Source organism: Oreochromis aureus, linkage group 22, assembly GCF_013358895.1.
Source record: "Oreochromis aureus strain Israel breed Guangdong linkage group 22, ZZ_aureus, whole genome shotgun sequence".
In the NCBI taxonomy this organism is placed as follows: Eukaryota; Metazoa; Chordata; class Actinopteri; order Cichliformes; family Cichlidae; genus Oreochromis; species Oreochromis aureus.
In genome coordinates this window covers 24,843,626-24,859,638 of record NC_052962.1, presented here as the reverse complement: position 1 = coordinate 24,859,638, position 16,013 = coordinate 24,843,626, and the positions used below count along the sequence as shown (strand labels likewise).

Genomic DNA, 16,013 nt, shown 5'->3' with positions numbered 1-16,013 from the left:
CGGCCGTCATAAATGTATCCACAAATTAAGAATATATTTATATTAACTTCAAGCAAATTATATTCTGTTTTGTTAACGAACTTGAATCCAGTGTAAATTAAATTAAAACGGTAGTAACTTTGCAGTGCAGTTGCCACTAAGATTGCAAGCGCCAGAACAGCAGCGCCTGCGATAAATCACCGCTGATTGAATCCGGGTAGGACGTGTGGGGGATGGGGAGGGGAGGTGGTGGGGGACGTGAGCGTCAACAGTCGAAAATGAGACCGGAAATACCTTGGGGGTGGCGTTAAAAACTATGAGCACGACCGTTGGCAAATTTTTTTCAGTTACAGTGTATACATAGTGTATACACACTATCGCGCGCTATTTTTTGTATGTATATATATATAAACTTAAAGCATATATATGTATATATAGATAGATAGATAGATAGATAGATAGATAGATAGATAGATAGATAGATAGATAGATAGATAGATAGATAGATATTGATATATGTATCTGTCTAGACGCGACACAGTTCAGGTAAACCAATGCTGTCTTATTTTGAAATTTGCCACCGGAAATATGCCAATTCACGTTTGCCGTCTTGACGCGATAGCCATTCGGCGGAGAGAAAGGAGCTGGAGAGTAACGGGAACTCGGCTGCTTTGGAAATTAAATTAAAATAGAGGGAAAACGGCGACGAAAGCGGATACCCGGGACCTAAAACAGGTGAGCAGGCCTAAGTGTAGAGCTCTGTTTGTTATTTGTGCGAGTCGGGGTGGGGGTGTTGCTGTTATTTTGCCGATTTAAGGAAGATGTGGAACATCATGAAAAGTATTTTGGAAGAGAGTTGAGCTGCTGGGGCGGTGCACTCCTGCAGCCACACAGCCTCAGGATGTTTTGTTCTGCTTGTGGTTGAAGTTTGTACTGATTAATACAGCTGGAAAAACAACAAAAGCTGTACGAGGTAGAAAAATTCAACCTGTAACTAGTGATTATAATGTAGTTTGTGAATATTCGGTGTCCAAGTAACCATTAATATTCTCCATGTGCTGCAGCCTTTTAAAACAAAGTCAAGTGAACATCAAAGCCCAGCACTTGTTGCATAAGTTATGAAGCAGATTTAAGAAACATCCTCTGTGCAGCTCGCAGTGGGCGACTCCTGCCAGTTACAGGGAAGATGATAAAAGGGCAATTGTCCCAAATCTAACCCACTGGCCAGATATGAAGAGGCTTTGCAGCATATTGGAGGGCTACTGAATAATGATTCCTTATAATCTGACCTTGAACAAAGCTCCTTTGTCTCCTTTCAGCCGTACTCGTTGTCTGTGTATTATTTCAGCTGTCCTTGGATGTTTTAATGGGGGATAAACTATTTTTTTTATTCCCCCACAGAGTAAATAAATTTAAGATTTTTAGGACCATATTTCCCTTTAGTCCAGTGCCAATGAAAGCATTTAGCCTGGGATGTGACCCTGTAATGTTTTATAGAAATTGATATTTTTGTTTGTTCTTGCCTTTGCCTTGATGTATCCATCTTTTTCTTTCTTAGGCTGGGATTATTTGCTTCCCATGTTTGGGATAATAGATGTTGAAGTGCACTAATTAAAGAAGAGGCAAAGACCAGGCTGAAGATGCTTCCCATTCTCTTCTTGGATCTACTTCTTCACAAGCTTAGCTTAGTTTAGAGCATTTTCCTCCGGCGTCTTAATAATACCGAGACTGTGAGAGAGAAGACCACAAACAGATAAACGTTCACGTCCTTTTATTGCCTCTTGTTCCTCTCCTGGCAGAGCCAGCTTAGTGAGATTTTTGGCACAGCCCCAATATTTGCTACCACATTATTGAAACCATGGCAAACATGTGCCCTTATGGCCATTTCACGCACGCTGTGGTGAGGGGCATTCCAGAGACCTTTGGAAAGAAAGCAGGGGACAGCCAGGAGAACGGGGAGGTTTCGGTGGACCTGGCCAAAGCTCAGCGTCAGTTCGGTTGCCTGACTGGAGCGTTGAGGCAGAAGGTGGGCCTGCAGCTGATCGAGATCCCCCCTGACCCCGAGCTGCCAGAAAGCTGGAAGATAGAGGATGTGGCTGTCATCCACGGAGACACGGCGCTCATCACCAGGCCCTTCAAACAGCAGAGACAAAGCGAGGTAATGCAGCATAGAAGAAGCCTTTCAGAGTGCACTTAATCTTCTATTTAGTGTTGGGTAATGGTTTGTATGAGTACGGTATAAAAATGAACTTAGCCCATACTATGTTTGTCACATGGTCTCACTGATCTTTGTTGTTCCTTGTTGCTGTGATCATTGGCCCTTCAGACATATAAAACTAGACTCCTGAAAACAATGTTTCTAAGCAACAGTGATATTAGTTGATTGATCCTGTTTTTCTTTTTGGTGTTTTAAATGCTGCCAGACTTATTGGAAGTGTCCAAAGTTCCAGTTATACTTCTGTAGTTAGATCTCAGGGTTTTTCCTGGCTCCGAGTCCATTTATCGGCTATTATTTTTGGCCGTTTGATAAATGAAATGTTATTTTACTGACTGACTTAACGCAACTTTAAAAAAATGTTAAATAATAATTATATTACAGTGCTAGTGGGGGGGGGGGTTCTAATCTCCTTTAGAGGGTGGCCAAAATGTTTTCATATGTAGGGAAAAATGCAGAGTTTGTAGTTTTTTCTAATTTACTTGGAGGTTTGCTGGAAAAAGCTTTAGGGAAAGAACCTTCTCAGCTGTTCAAATGGTTCCTGTCCAGTTAATAAGTGTTGACACCATTTTACAGTTCTTTAATGTCCTAATGTTTTCTTAACATGTTTCATGGAGTGGAAATTACTTGGCTCGGAGAGAACATGATACAAAAGCCAGGAAGCAAATCAAAGAGCTGATTAATTAAAATAAATTAATAGATACACACCCAGACCCTTTGGATGACAGTAAATGCATAGTTCCTTTTTGGAAGTATTTTTATTCTTCAGTTACAGATATTATAATATATTATCTGGTTGTAAATGGACTTTTACTTATATGGCGCCTTTTTATTCATTGAGCATTCAATGCACTTTCTTCTATAAGTCTCATTCACCAGACAGACACATTAATACAGCACTTTTATCTAAGCATAAGCTCTTTCTAACATTCTCACACACTCGCGCTCGAGTGGATGCATTGGAGGCAACTTGGGGTTCAGTATCTTGGCCAAGGATGCTTAGCAGGTGGACTGGAGGAGTCGGGGATCGATCCCACAACCTTTTGATTGGTAGACACTCAAACACCTCCCAGATGTTCTACTACTGGCACCCTGTTGTTTTGCGGTGCCTCAAGTATTGCAAAATGTGTCACCATAATATGATAAGACAGTTGTTCTGTTGCACAGTTAATCTAAATGTAGTTTTTATTTACAATTGTGGCTTCTACAAAATATAAAAAAAACCAAGATAGCTGATCGAGAATTATTTAAATGATTTTTCAGAAATCTGTTTTTGCAACGGTCCTTTCTTTCTATCTGTCCAGTTTCACTGCTTACTGCAGCAGTTTCAGTTCCACTTATTCTAAGATGGCAGGAAGAGAGACTTGGATTAACAACAGGAGGGAAACCAGCTCAGCTGTTTGGAAAAAATCTTTAAAGTTGAACAGTAAATAATCAGAATGTAAATGAGTCCAGACTAAATTGTACAACAGCTGGATTTATAAACAAATGTTCTTTTATTAGACAGTTTTAAAATGCTCAGCTGACCGTCTGTTTTTTGATCATTATTGTAGCTTCTTATTGCAAATATTAATTGCCAGTGAAACACAGAACTGATGATGTTACACACAGACCACCTGCCTGAGCTGCTTTCTTCCAACTCTCGTACTGAGTCTAGTTTATTCCTTTCTCAGGTGGAGGCGGTGAGGAGGGTGATGTCGGAGCTCAACCTGACTGTGGTGGAGATGGACAGAGAGCAGGGCGATTCTGTAGGGGCCACACTGGAGGGCAGCGACATCCTCTTCACGGGAAGGGAGTTCTTTGTCGGCATCTCCTCCCACACCAACCGCAGAGGGGCGGAGGTGCTGGCAGACACCTTCAGGGTAAGGGCTATGGAGGGGAGAGGGTACAGTGAGCAGGAGGAAGCTTTTTCAAACTTTCGCTAGTTTGGGGCTGCCTGTCATGAAGGCACATGTCTGTCTTTGATTTGAGGAGTCTGGGCGGCACGCTTTTAACAGATTCTGACATTTTTGCCTCAGAGTCGTCTTTTTAAAAGGGATGTCAGTCAACACATTTTGACACGTGGCACAGCTGCATCATCCATCGAGTGTTTTGTTGCAGCCCGCTGCTGTAGCTTATCATGTCAGATGTCATTTGAACATAAATGTTCATGACAGCTTTTCTATTTAGGGCTACTTTTAATTAAATTCAGTGTGTTAAATTCTCATCATGCACTGAGCATGTTTTCTTCACTCCCTTTTTTTTGATCCTGATGTGTTTATATACAACTACTATATGTTATTATCTTTGCCTTACAATAAAAGTGTCTTAGTATGGACCGCTGTATGTCTGTGTATCTCCATAAAAGCCCAGCTAAAGATTATCAATACACAACTAACTAAAATATAGAGTTTATATTTTTAGCCTGCACAACAAAGATTGCCTCTGTGCCAAGATTACAGTCGGAGATGAAACCCAGGTGCCAATGTGAGCAGGTGGCCATTTGCTGAATTGCATTTGGGGAATTCTTGTGTATAAACACTGATGAATGAGGTTGTTCCACTGCCCAAATAATCACAGCGCTGCACAGCACAGTGTGCTCACTCGGGCTGGGCTCGAGCTGCTCATTAGTATCGAGTCTTTTCAAGAGATATATATATTTTGCATATTTTGGAGTTGAATTTGCTCTTCCCTTGGGTGTGGGAGTGTGGGGGTGTGGTGTGTGAAATGCTGTCAGTGGATGAGAGGGTTTAAGTTTTCGTGTCAGGGGACGACTGGGGAAAACCAGCAGATGATTTCATCAGTGTTGTATTTCAGAGGAGTCACTCTGGCTCCATTTAACTTTCGTTCATAAATATCACCCTTACATATACAGTGTGTAGAGCAGAGATGGAACCACTTTATAGTGTGAGAGTAAGTTAGGAGTCGATTGGAGCCGAGGCATCAGTTACTGGGATGTGTGAAAAGCCAATCTTAATGTTATTATTTACACCTGTGATGACAAAACAAACCTGCTTGGAAACTTCTAGAAGTTTCCAATACGCTTAGTAACCGTTCACCCCCACATGTGTTCAGGACTTTGCAGTGTCGACTGTCCCCGTCTGTGATGGAGCCCGACTGAAAAACATCTGCTCCATGGGAGGCCCAAACACCATCATCTTCAGCAACAGTGATGGGGCCAAGAAAACACTCCGGGTATGTGTGTGTGTTGTTTCCCAAAGGGTAATTTCCTATTAATACTGTGGCATTGTAGCAATTGAGGGAAAAGCACATACCAAAGAGAAAATGCTCCCTGTAGCTCTTATGAAAACAGGATTTTTGCCTGCTTATTTCAGACAGTGGAGTCGAGACCTGTATTAGAAGTCCAGAATGAGATGAAAAGGGATTATTCTGAATGTATAATAATAATAATAATGATAATAATAATAATCATCATCATCAGCGAATAAAAGGATAAAAATATGGAGCTGGAAGTGAGCATAATATTTCATTTTTAATCATTAAAGTTTTGTTTTTGTCCGTTTGTTGACTGTGTTATAGAAATCCAGGTGTGACAGCCTGCCAGCTGACCCTGCATATTCATCTATTCATGCCAGTTTGTTTACACAGGCTACATAGCTTTCCATTTAGCATGTCTGTGTGCCTGTGCTGGAGAGCTTATAACAAACAAGTCAGAGGCCTAAAAGGAACAGGAATGGCTGTGAGCAACAGCTGGTGCGGCTGTATATGAAGGGTGATCAGTCTCACTAGCTGGAAATCCCTAATCCTGTAAACAAGATGTCATTTCAGGCACTACGTTTAGTCAGAAAACAAAGGATGGTTCCACATCATGATACCATTTAGTGTGATTACAAACACCTGGATGTATTGCTGTATCCAGCCACATTTGTAGCAGCAATGACCCACAATCCTCTGCGACACCTGCACCTTTGAAAAGAAATCCAAGGGGCAATGAACAGCATTGCAAGATGCTATACATGATGAGGATGGCTTTCCACCTGATCAAGGAAGAAGTCATAGTAAACAGTAATAAATTTGATCTCAGTAATGAGCAATATAGCTAAAAATTACTTAACACATCAGTTTAGGCCGTTATGACTCGTGTCCCCAAAACACTTAGAGGTTGATGTAAATTAGAGCTGCCATTTTCAACTTTAATTGTAAATGCATCGCTTTACAAAAAAAATAAATTAATTAAAAAAAAAAATTAGTCAGCACATCAGATCTCAACTGGGGGGCGTCATGCCAGATGTCCATATCGATATGGACTGGGTAATGTGTTCGACACAAAATTTTGCCACATCATTTAATGGAAATGATAATCACGAATCATTACAATAATTAACATTATTCAGGGGAACTAAATTCAGACCCCCCCCCCCCCCCAAAAAAAAAAAAAAACAAGAAATCAAAGTGAAAAAATTATGCAGCAGGCTAGTCTATTTTGAAATAATTTCATACCAACTCAAAATGGTACTCAGTACTTTGTATGGCCCCCACCTCCTTGTATGCTTGCCAGATGAGGTTGGGTATGCTCCTAATGAGACAACGGATGGTGTCCTGGAGGATCTCCTCCCAGATCCTGACCAGGGCATCACTGAGCTCCTGGTTAAGTCTGAGGTGCAACCTGGCAGCATCAGATGGACCGAAACATAATGTCCCAGAGGTGTCCTGTTGGATTAGGGTCAGTGCAAGCATGATATCGATTCCTTCCTCCTCCAAAAACTTTCTGCATACTCTCGCTACATGAGGCTGGGCATTATTGTGCACCAGCAGGAACCCAGGACCCATTGCACCAGCGTAGTCTAACAGTGTGTCCAAGGGTTTCATCCTGGTACCTGATGGCAGTCAGAGTGCCATTGCCTAGCCGGTCTGTGCATCCCTCCCTTTTTGTTAGACCCTGACCAACTATGAAATCAGTCATGCTGAACGATGTTACAGGCTGCAGAATGCTCTCCACATCTTCTCCAGACCCTTTGATGTCTGTCACATGTACTCGGGGTGAACCTGCCAATTCTCCACAGTGCCAGGCAGGGGCCAAGTAGAGGATGCTGGGCCCTCATGCCACCCTCATGAACTCAGTGACACTGACTTTAGCCAAATGAGAACTAGTGGAAAAGAAATGAGTGACCATCCTTCATGTTTGGGGGGGGTTGTCTCATTGTTGCCCATCTAGTGCACCTTATGTTAATTGCATTAACAACAGCAGCTGAAACTGATTAACAAACTCTTCATCTACTTTGACCAGATTAATATCCCAGAAGATTAAATGACTTGATTGAAAAGGGTTCTTCAATTAATTTTTTGAGGACTTTATATTAAGCATCATGATGATCAAGGCTTTGTGCTGGTTTTCAGTTAGTTTATTGAAATGGAAAGAGAGAAATGACAACATTAAAATGAACCTTTTTAAAACAAGGATTTTAAAGCATTGTGCAAGGCAGGGCCCAACATCTATAGTCAATACTGTTTTTCATTATGAGTCATAAATATATAATCTCTCCGTCCTCACTTGAACTGCACACATCTGTTTATGTCATTAGTGCTGGCTTGGAGCTCGGCGACTGTGTGTAATGCTGGATGTGCGTGTTTGTCTGCAGATGATGGAACAGCTGACGGATCACCACTACGATGTGCTCACCGTCCCAGAGGAGTCAGCAGCAAACTGTATTTACATCAAAGGTCCGTCCAAACGGGACTTCCTGCTGCACCGACCAGCAGACGAATGCCCTGACAGCGTTTCTGTGAGTACCAAAGAGGAATTTTTTTTCTTTTTTTAATAAACTGCACATTATTGTGGTATAATGTCATGTTCATGTATGTGCTAATAGCAATAAATAGTTTTTCCTGTAATTTGCTATTTTCATTATGTTATAGTTTGACAGATTTTTTTTTTTTTTTTTTTTTTTAAATGTACCTAAAATTGTGGCAGTTTTTCTGGCACTTATTTCCTTGTACTAATTAAGCTACATAAACATTGAATCATATGATCAGTAATCATAAGCACGCATGCTCATCCAACAGCTTTAAATACCAAAAGTGTGAGCTTTAAAGTCTCACGGTGCTTTACTCGGTCGCTTGAGTGCTTACATAAACCCACAAATATTTGCTAACAGCATTCATTGGGAGGAGGAATACAAATGATAGCTGGACTCAGGTTTTCAGCCCTCCTTTTTTCCACCGTTTCCACATAAAAGAAGCTAGATCATCCAGCTCCAGTTCCCTTTAAACAGCAGTCATTAGCTTGTCTGTTTCTGATAAGTCTGTGGGAGAATCTCAGCTTCTTTCAAGACGGCGTGAAGTAAACGTACCGCCCAAGATCAAATATTTATAACTAGTATTGATGCAGATTCACATGTGTTTGCGCTGCACCACACAATTACATGGCTTCTTCTTTGGTGTGATCAAAGCTTTTTGTTAGTTTTATCTAAATATAAACAGAAATAAAAGGAAATACAACAGCATTAACATGAAAGCCACACTGCATCAACAATATAATAGAAAATCTAGAGATGCATTGTATCACACATCAAAATCAACCATCAGGCTCCTATAATAAATTTGATATCTGCCCCAAATTTTTGCCCAGCTCATGTTTTGTTTGTTTTTGTTTTTTTGGGGTTTTTGTAGTTAAACCATGTGCATCTGGCCCTTTGTCTGGTTGTTCTTGTCTGTTGTGGTCCTGTATGTTTGTACAAACCTAAGTGCTTTTATGATTTATAAATCTGTCTGTTATTAGTGATTATCCCTTTTAAGGCCTAATGCATCTGTAATTCAGATGTTACCTCTGTGTCTTCTGCTGCTACACCACCTGGAAGTAAGCGCCTCTGTTAATCCTGGCACACAGAACTAAATGTGACAACTCGCTCTAAACTGATCATTAGAGAAAAAAGGTTTTCTAAAGAAGGTCTGAGATTTCTTTTTTCAGATTTCTTTACTCGTTACATTGCAGTTGAAGGTCACAGTTGTGCTTGTGGTTCCAAGAGCTGAAATGTTTTGTGAGACTAGTGAAGTCGATATCCCGCTCACGGTGCAGTCGCTGACCCGTTAAATATGCAAGTAGGTGGCAGGACAGAAGCTGAGTCCAGCATAGTGAGAATAAATCAGCATTTTCAGATATTTCTGTAGTTTACTTCAGGATTGAGGCAAATTAAATAAATCAGAGGTAAAATACTGATTGTATTTTGTGAAACTGTTTGTGCGCCACTGCTAAAAATTATGTCAGGCGAGATTTAAAACCAAACTTAAAATTAGGAGTTAATTTGAGCGTTTGGAAAATTTGATTTTTCCCAATGAGATAAACTTCACAAAGACTGATGACTTGTTTTTGCATGAATTCCCTTCGAGTAGTTTGCATTTCAAAAATTTCACGATGTCCAGTATTGTCCACCAACCCATCCGTACAATCATCTTATAATAGGATCACACAATCTTTTTAGACTATTATTTATCTTTAAGAATGAAGCTTTTTTTTTTTTTTAAATCTGGTGTATAAAGGACACTCCCACACCCTTCAATTTAATCTGAGATGCACATCTGTGCACTTTTGTGATGGCTGATGTTTTATTGGAGTCACTAATTGTTTTCAGTAGAACACTGTGGCACGGGGCCCTGTCATATTGTCCTGAAATGATGTCACTTGTTAGTGTGTATATGCACCTGGCTGCTTTCACAGCTAAAGATGAGCATGCAGCTTGGCTGAGGGGTCAGTTCATCAGCTGTCACTGCTGCCATCAGCCTGACCAGAAGGAGAGGTGCATGTGCTGGTTCTGCACAGGCCTCCAAAAAAAGTTCCACTTGCATCAAGTGTGACCGGTACATTTGTAAACAGCATCAGGTCACATGTTGCAGGACTTGCTGCCCTGCTGCTGGAAATGTACACAGTACAAATCAACAAGAAATGTAAATGTTATCCAGACAACAGGGAAACTCATCACAGTGGAAATGCAAATGAAAAATGGAAAACGACGACGCTAACGTGGCAATAAATCATTAGATGAGTTTGATAAATCAACATTATAATTTAAAAAAAAAAAAAGCAACTTTTTTTAACATTTCTAAGTTTTGGTCTCTAAAGAAAAGGGAAAAAATAAAACTGTCATGTAGATCTAAGGCTCTTTGTCAGTTGCTGACACTCATGAGTCAGATCTGCTGTTCTAACTTCCAACCAGTGAAGCAAATTTTCCTTCTTCCTTTCATTTCAATTTTCCCTACAGTGTAGTCTGTAACAACTAGCTCAGGTCTGAATGACTGAACCGTTTCCTCTCTCCTCTCTGCAGGCCTTCCAGAAGCTGCAGGACTACACCCTCCTGCCGACAGCCTGCAGCGAGGCCTCCAAGCTGGGAGCGTCTCTGTCCTCGCTCTGCCTCCTTGTCAACAGAAAGCATACATATTTCTGAAAACACGCCCACGCCACTCAGCATTTATCTGCAGGTGTTCGCAGTGGTGGGGGTAGTGATACTAATGTGCAGTATTTTGAGACAGAACCAGCCACCTGATTCACTGCACCACTACCCCCTCTGCTGAACGAACAGCGCTGCACAGTGTCCTTAAATCTACTCATGAAACCACTAAATGAAGCTGTAGTTTTGCACTGTTCCAACTCTTTCACAGTTCACCAAAGTAAAACCGTAACCCCACAGGAAAGAGTCTTCACTGCAAGTTTTATTCTGTATATGTGCCGCTGTTCAATACCTTTTTAGACCAAAGTGTGAAGGAAAAGCCAAATGCAACACTCAGCCCAGCATTTTTGAACTTTTCTCATCGAATTGATGTAATCTGGGTCCAGTAAAGGGGCATTACGTCTACTTTCCAGAAATCTGATCTAATCTGTCTCTAAACATTACTGCTTGTGATAGTCCCTTTAAATGTTTTCTTGGCTAACCTAAGACTTGGTGCCCACATTTACTACAGTGTACAGCTTTCATATCCACATTTCAGTACTTGGGTATTAACTGTTTTTAAATTGCAGACCATTTGTAGCTGCTAGGTGTGGAGATCGATTTGATTTAGCTTTGCAGCGTATGAATTTGTCCCATGTGTAGAAATATTAAAATCCCGCTTTTAACTTTTATGGGTACTTTTATTCCTGTGTAATTCAACTGCCAGTTCTTTAGGTACATCAGGCTAAAATAAATGCATAAATCCAGTCATTTCATTTATCTTCTACTCGTCCAATTCAGAGTGTCAGTGGGGCAGCAGCCTATCCCAGCTGTTAGAGAAACCTTGGATTGATCACCAGTCTATCGCAGGGAGAGTACAGACAAGCAACCCCACATTCACACCTTGGACCAATTAATTATGGGAGACTTGCAGAAAAACACATGCATTGAGGGGAAACATGCAGTGAAAGACACCTGCTAATCAATGGTATCAAGTCTAGCACCTTTTGGGAAGGCTACAGTGCTGACCACTGTGCTACTGTAACTGAACAGTACTTTTGAGCCAGTAAAGCGGTAGCTATCGGCAGCACCACCCATCCAAAATAAAATATTACAGCCTGATTAAGGGAAAAGTTGTCGCAGCACTAATCAATAAGATAATTTTACCTTGTAGTTTAACTCAGAACTCCAGTTTTCCAAAACAGAATCAAAGGCTTGTTTATGTGGCATCCAATAAAACACTCAAACTCAACAGAAATTTCTTGATTTATTTGTTTTGTTAGAAAGTGAACATGTTTAACGGTTGGACTTGGCAACTCTCTCCAACTCGTCCTTCTTCTTGATGGCATAAGAGTTAGATGAACCCTGCAAAGAGGGAGAAACTTAAATTTAACACGCCTTGAAACAGTTTCTCGTATGTGTCAGCTCTGATCACTAAAAAGGTTCCAACATAATTGGCAGGATGTAATCAGAATCCACTAAGTCTGTTACCTTAGCTGCATTGATCAGCTCATCAGCCAGGCACTCAGCGATGGTCTTGATGTTCCTGAAAGCAGCTTCTCTTGCTCCCGTGCACAGCAGCCAGATGGCCTGCAAAACGAGACGGAGCACACGTTAGTGAGGTGAGACAGGCTAAACTCCAGAGACATGAACATGGGCCAGCAGTGAAATGTATCTGAGTTGGTGATTGGCTGGGCCACAACAGACTACAGCCAATGAATAAGCAAAGACTTTTAATCTACGAGCACTCTAGCACACCAAGACAACAGAAAATGTCCAGGCGTGACTCTAGCCTCGCTTAACACATGAAATACACAAATACATGAAAAAATGGAACCTTTTCTAGATTATTTACATGCTAAAACTGATGAAGATGGTGTTGGGCGAAGAGGTTCTCCTGCATAGAAGCATTTTTTTTTGGTACTTCTGTCCTTTTTGACAGAAGGACACTGGCACTGATGATAATCAAGTGTTTATTTACTTACACTGGACAGGCTATTAATGAAATTGTTAAAAATAAGACTGCCACAATCTAAGAGACTAATTGCCTTTACTGTATGCTTGTGGGTCTCAAACCCTTTATGCCCAACAAGGTGAAAAAAGACTGAACCTCACAATTTCTATCAATCACTAATAGGAGGGGTTAAAATGTTCAGCTAAGTGAAGCTAAACTGAAGTTCTCAGTTTAGCTTCACTTCATATTTTCTGTTTTGATTCTTCGGCTTGAGAACCACTCTTGTATGCAGGCCTGACAGTAATAAAGGTCATGTGCAAACCAGGAAAAAACTGAACAAGCATCAAACTTTACATGCCCTAAAAGATGCATTAAAGTCATCTAGTCACATGATTAGACATCAACAATTATGTGGAGGTAGAAACAAAAATTGTGCGTTTGTTACCTGGTTGACTCTGCGGAGTGGTGACACGTCCACAGCCTGCCTCCTGACGGTACCAGCACGACCAATACGGGTGGAGTCCTCACGGGGTCCACTGTTGATAATGGCATTGACCAGGACCTGCAGGGGGTTCTGGGAACAAAAGGTTAAGATTAACTCTGGACCCTTGTCTGCTCGGCAACAACCACTGTCAAATTTACTAAAAATAATAAATAATCTAGCAACTGTCTAAAAAAAATTGTTTTCAATGCTGAAATACTGTCTTAAAACCCAGATTAAATACGATAACATTAGGATTCAATTTTTAAACATTTTCTCAGCACGCTGTGTCTAAATAAAGTTTATATTTTAGTTATTATTGAAAACTGCTCATACCACAGTAAGATCCTGTTTTCTGTAATCTTCAATAGTGTTTTTCATAGCATAAGGAACCATTTATTTTCTGTAGTTATAATTAACAATCTCTTTAATAGTGACACACACTATAGCAGTGCTATGAAAGTACCTCTCCAGTCAGCAGGTGGATGATCTCGAAGGCGTGCTTGACGATGCGAACGGTCATCAGCTTCTTGCCGTTGTTGCGGCCGTGCATCATCATGGAGTTGGTCAGACGCTCCACAATGGGGCACTGAGCCTTGCGGAAACGCTTGGCGGCATAACGTCCTCCAGAGTGTGGCAAGTACTTGGCGTACTTCTCTTTCACAGCAATATAATCCTGCAGTGAAAAATGACATCTTTAAGCATCATTTTCTGTTTTAAGTTGAAAAACAGCATCGTTAAAGACAAGGCAAGGCAAGTTTATTTATATAGCACAATTCAACAACAAGGTGATTCAAAGTGCTTTACAGAGACATTAAAAACAAAAACAAATAAAAAGCATTTAGGCAGATATTGTATCTGAGCCGGTGATTGACTGGGCCACATTAGACTACAGCCAATGAATAAGCAAAGACTTTTCCTCTGCGAGCACTGTAGCACACCTGGACAACAGGTGAGTGTCCAGGCGTGACTCTAGCCTCGCTTAACAGCACAACAGTGAATCTTTCACACTGCTGCTCACCTGCAGGGAGATGTCGTTGATCTGGACATCATCGGTGCTCCACTTGCCGAAGAGCTTGATCTCTGGGGTCTCAGCCACAGCGGGGGCAGTCTCCCAATCGGTCACTGAGGAAACACCACAACATTACTGGCACATTGTTTTAAAAATTATAATTTCAGGACAATAAATGACAGATTCGTTTTTATTTCCTACATATACACGTAAGAGTTCGGGTTTGTGAAGGTGGACCTTACTGCAATGCCGAATCTGTGTCCTCTCCATTACATTTCTATGTGACATATGTCTTATTAATAGAACTTTATTTAACGAATCTGTGTATAATGAATGACCTGAAGACTACTGTAGCTTGACTGATTGTTACGTTCAAACAAAATGACGTTCTCTTTCCAGAAAAAAGCAGAAAACCCCACGATTTGACACTTTAATACGAAGCACATTTATTCATATAAATAGGAGATTGAGTGAATGTTTGGTCAGATTTAACAAAGTAAAGACAGTCACAAGTACAGCGAGGCCGGAGATGAAGCCCGCATCACGCTAACACTAGCAAACTTGCGCCACAGCGGATTTCTAAGCTTACAAACGTCTACAAACAGGCGTAGGTGTGCGTTTAAATTCAGCATCTGTTAATTAGTGGGGAAGAAATCAAGGTTAACCTACATATTTTCAGTGAATTAGTGTTCTGAATTTGACATCTATCGGAGCCGCTAATCAACGTGCAGAATCCACATGTGCTACAGAGCTAGCCGCATGCTAACGCTCAGCGCTGTTGTGCTGGTACGGAAACATTCGGAGGGAATAAAAACGCAATTTCGACAAAACTGAAGTGTTCTGTACGAATTTCCAGGACAATGGAAATCCACAGTGATTTTGAATACGCGTCCGTCCCTTTTTCACGATTTATGAAGCAAGTAAAAAGTAAATTTTTCACTCACTTGTGTCTGCCGTTCTGTACCACACTTCTCTGAGACGGAAAAGGGCCTTTTCGGGGCGCCGTGTACAGATATCCGGTCCGGCGTTTGGCTGCTTCCGGCGTACAAAGGCTTATGGGAAACGTAGTCTTTTTTTTTATGTCATTGAACACAACAAACTCAACGTATCCCAACAAACCAAACAGGATACATTAATAAAGCTGCTGCTGGCCTTTTAACTTTCACAATTGCTGTAAAAACAAGCAGTTATATTACATCATATTTAATATTATTTAGTTTTAGTTCTTTTTCTGTTTAAAAATATGTTTTAAATAAATTTTGATTGATTCAGTCGTGTACTCTAGAATATTCTTCAGCTAGTGATCACTACATTTATATTTTGTATTTTGCTCAGTAAAATGGGAAATTAGATAGATAGATAGATAGATAGATAGATAGATAGATAGATAGATAGATAGATAGATAGATAGATAGATAGATAGATAGATAGATAGATAGATAGATAGATAGATAGATAGATAGATAGATAGATAGATAGATAGGTTTGTATGTATGTGTATGTGTGTGTGTGAGTGTACGTAAGGCAAAAATACATTTTGTAGTCTAACAAACTGGAAAAGTCCGTATTTGGTATGACCACCTTTATTCTTCATGTCAGCCTGAAGCCCTTTTAGACAAGCTTTCTTGTCATTTCTTTAAGTAGTCTTCAGGAATATTTCTCCAGGCTTCTTGAAGGCTCTTCTTTGGATGTTGCTGCCTTTGTTTTTTGTCAGGAGAATCCCACACTGTTTCAATGTTGAGGTCCAAACTCTGGGGAGGCCGGTCCATGACTGATAATGTTCCACTGTGTGTGTTGTTTTTTTTTTGTTTTTTTTAACAAGTATGCTTTTAATGCACTGGCAGTTTTTTGGGGATCATTGACATGCTGAAAAATGAAGCTCTTGACAATCAGATGGACAATCAAAATTTGACCATACCGTTCTGTATTCATATTCAATCAATTTTGACAAGATTCCCAATACCGCTGTCTGAAAAGCAGCCCGAGACCATGACAGAGCCTCCACTGGCTTT

At 40.6% G+C, this 16,013-nt stretch overlaps 2 protein-coding genes and 2 non-coding genes across 4 annotated transcripts; 1 reads left to right on the top strand and 3 right to left on the bottom strand.

Annotated features, from left to right (window-relative positions):
* The first annotated feature begins 178 nt into the window (after nt 1-178).
* Nucleotides 179-11,244, top strand: ddah2 (dimethylarginine dimethylaminohydrolase 2). Its single transcript, XM_031737484.2, has 7 exons — nt 179-196; nt 602-714; nt 1,538-2,137; nt 3,868-4,056; nt 5,249-5,368; nt 7,774-7,917; nt 10,453-11,244. The coding sequence occupies exons 3-7, from the start codon at nt 1,838-1,840 to the stop codon at nt 10,570-10,572; spliced, it is 873 nt and encodes a 290-aa protein (XP_031593344.1). The 5' UTR covers nt 179-196; nt 602-714; nt 1,538-1,837; the 3' UTR covers nt 10,573-11,244.
* A 558-nt stretch (nt 11,245-11,802) lies between these two features.
* Nucleotides 11,803-15,085, bottom strand: rps5 (ribosomal protein S5). Its single transcript, XM_031737485.2, has 6 exons — nt 14,946-15,085; nt 14,011-14,114; nt 13,456-13,665; nt 12,954-13,082; nt 12,046-12,144; nt 11,803-11,919 (listed from the first exon to the last, which is right to left on the bottom strand). Coding segments are annotated over exons 1-6 (612 nt in total). The 5' UTR covers nt 14,947-15,085; the 3' UTR covers nt 11,803-11,850.
* Nucleotides 12,222-12,353, bottom strand: LOC116318499. The gene has a single exon (XR_004199325.1). It is a non-coding gene; the product is annotated as a small nucleolar RNA SNORA3/SNORA45 family (small nucleolar RNA).
* On the bottom strand, nt 13,840-13,972 carry LOC116318500. The gene has a single exon (XR_004199326.1). It is a non-coding gene; the product is annotated as a small nucleolar RNA SNORA3/SNORA45 family (small nucleolar RNA).
* Nucleotides 15,086-16,013: the final 928 nt, after the last annotated feature.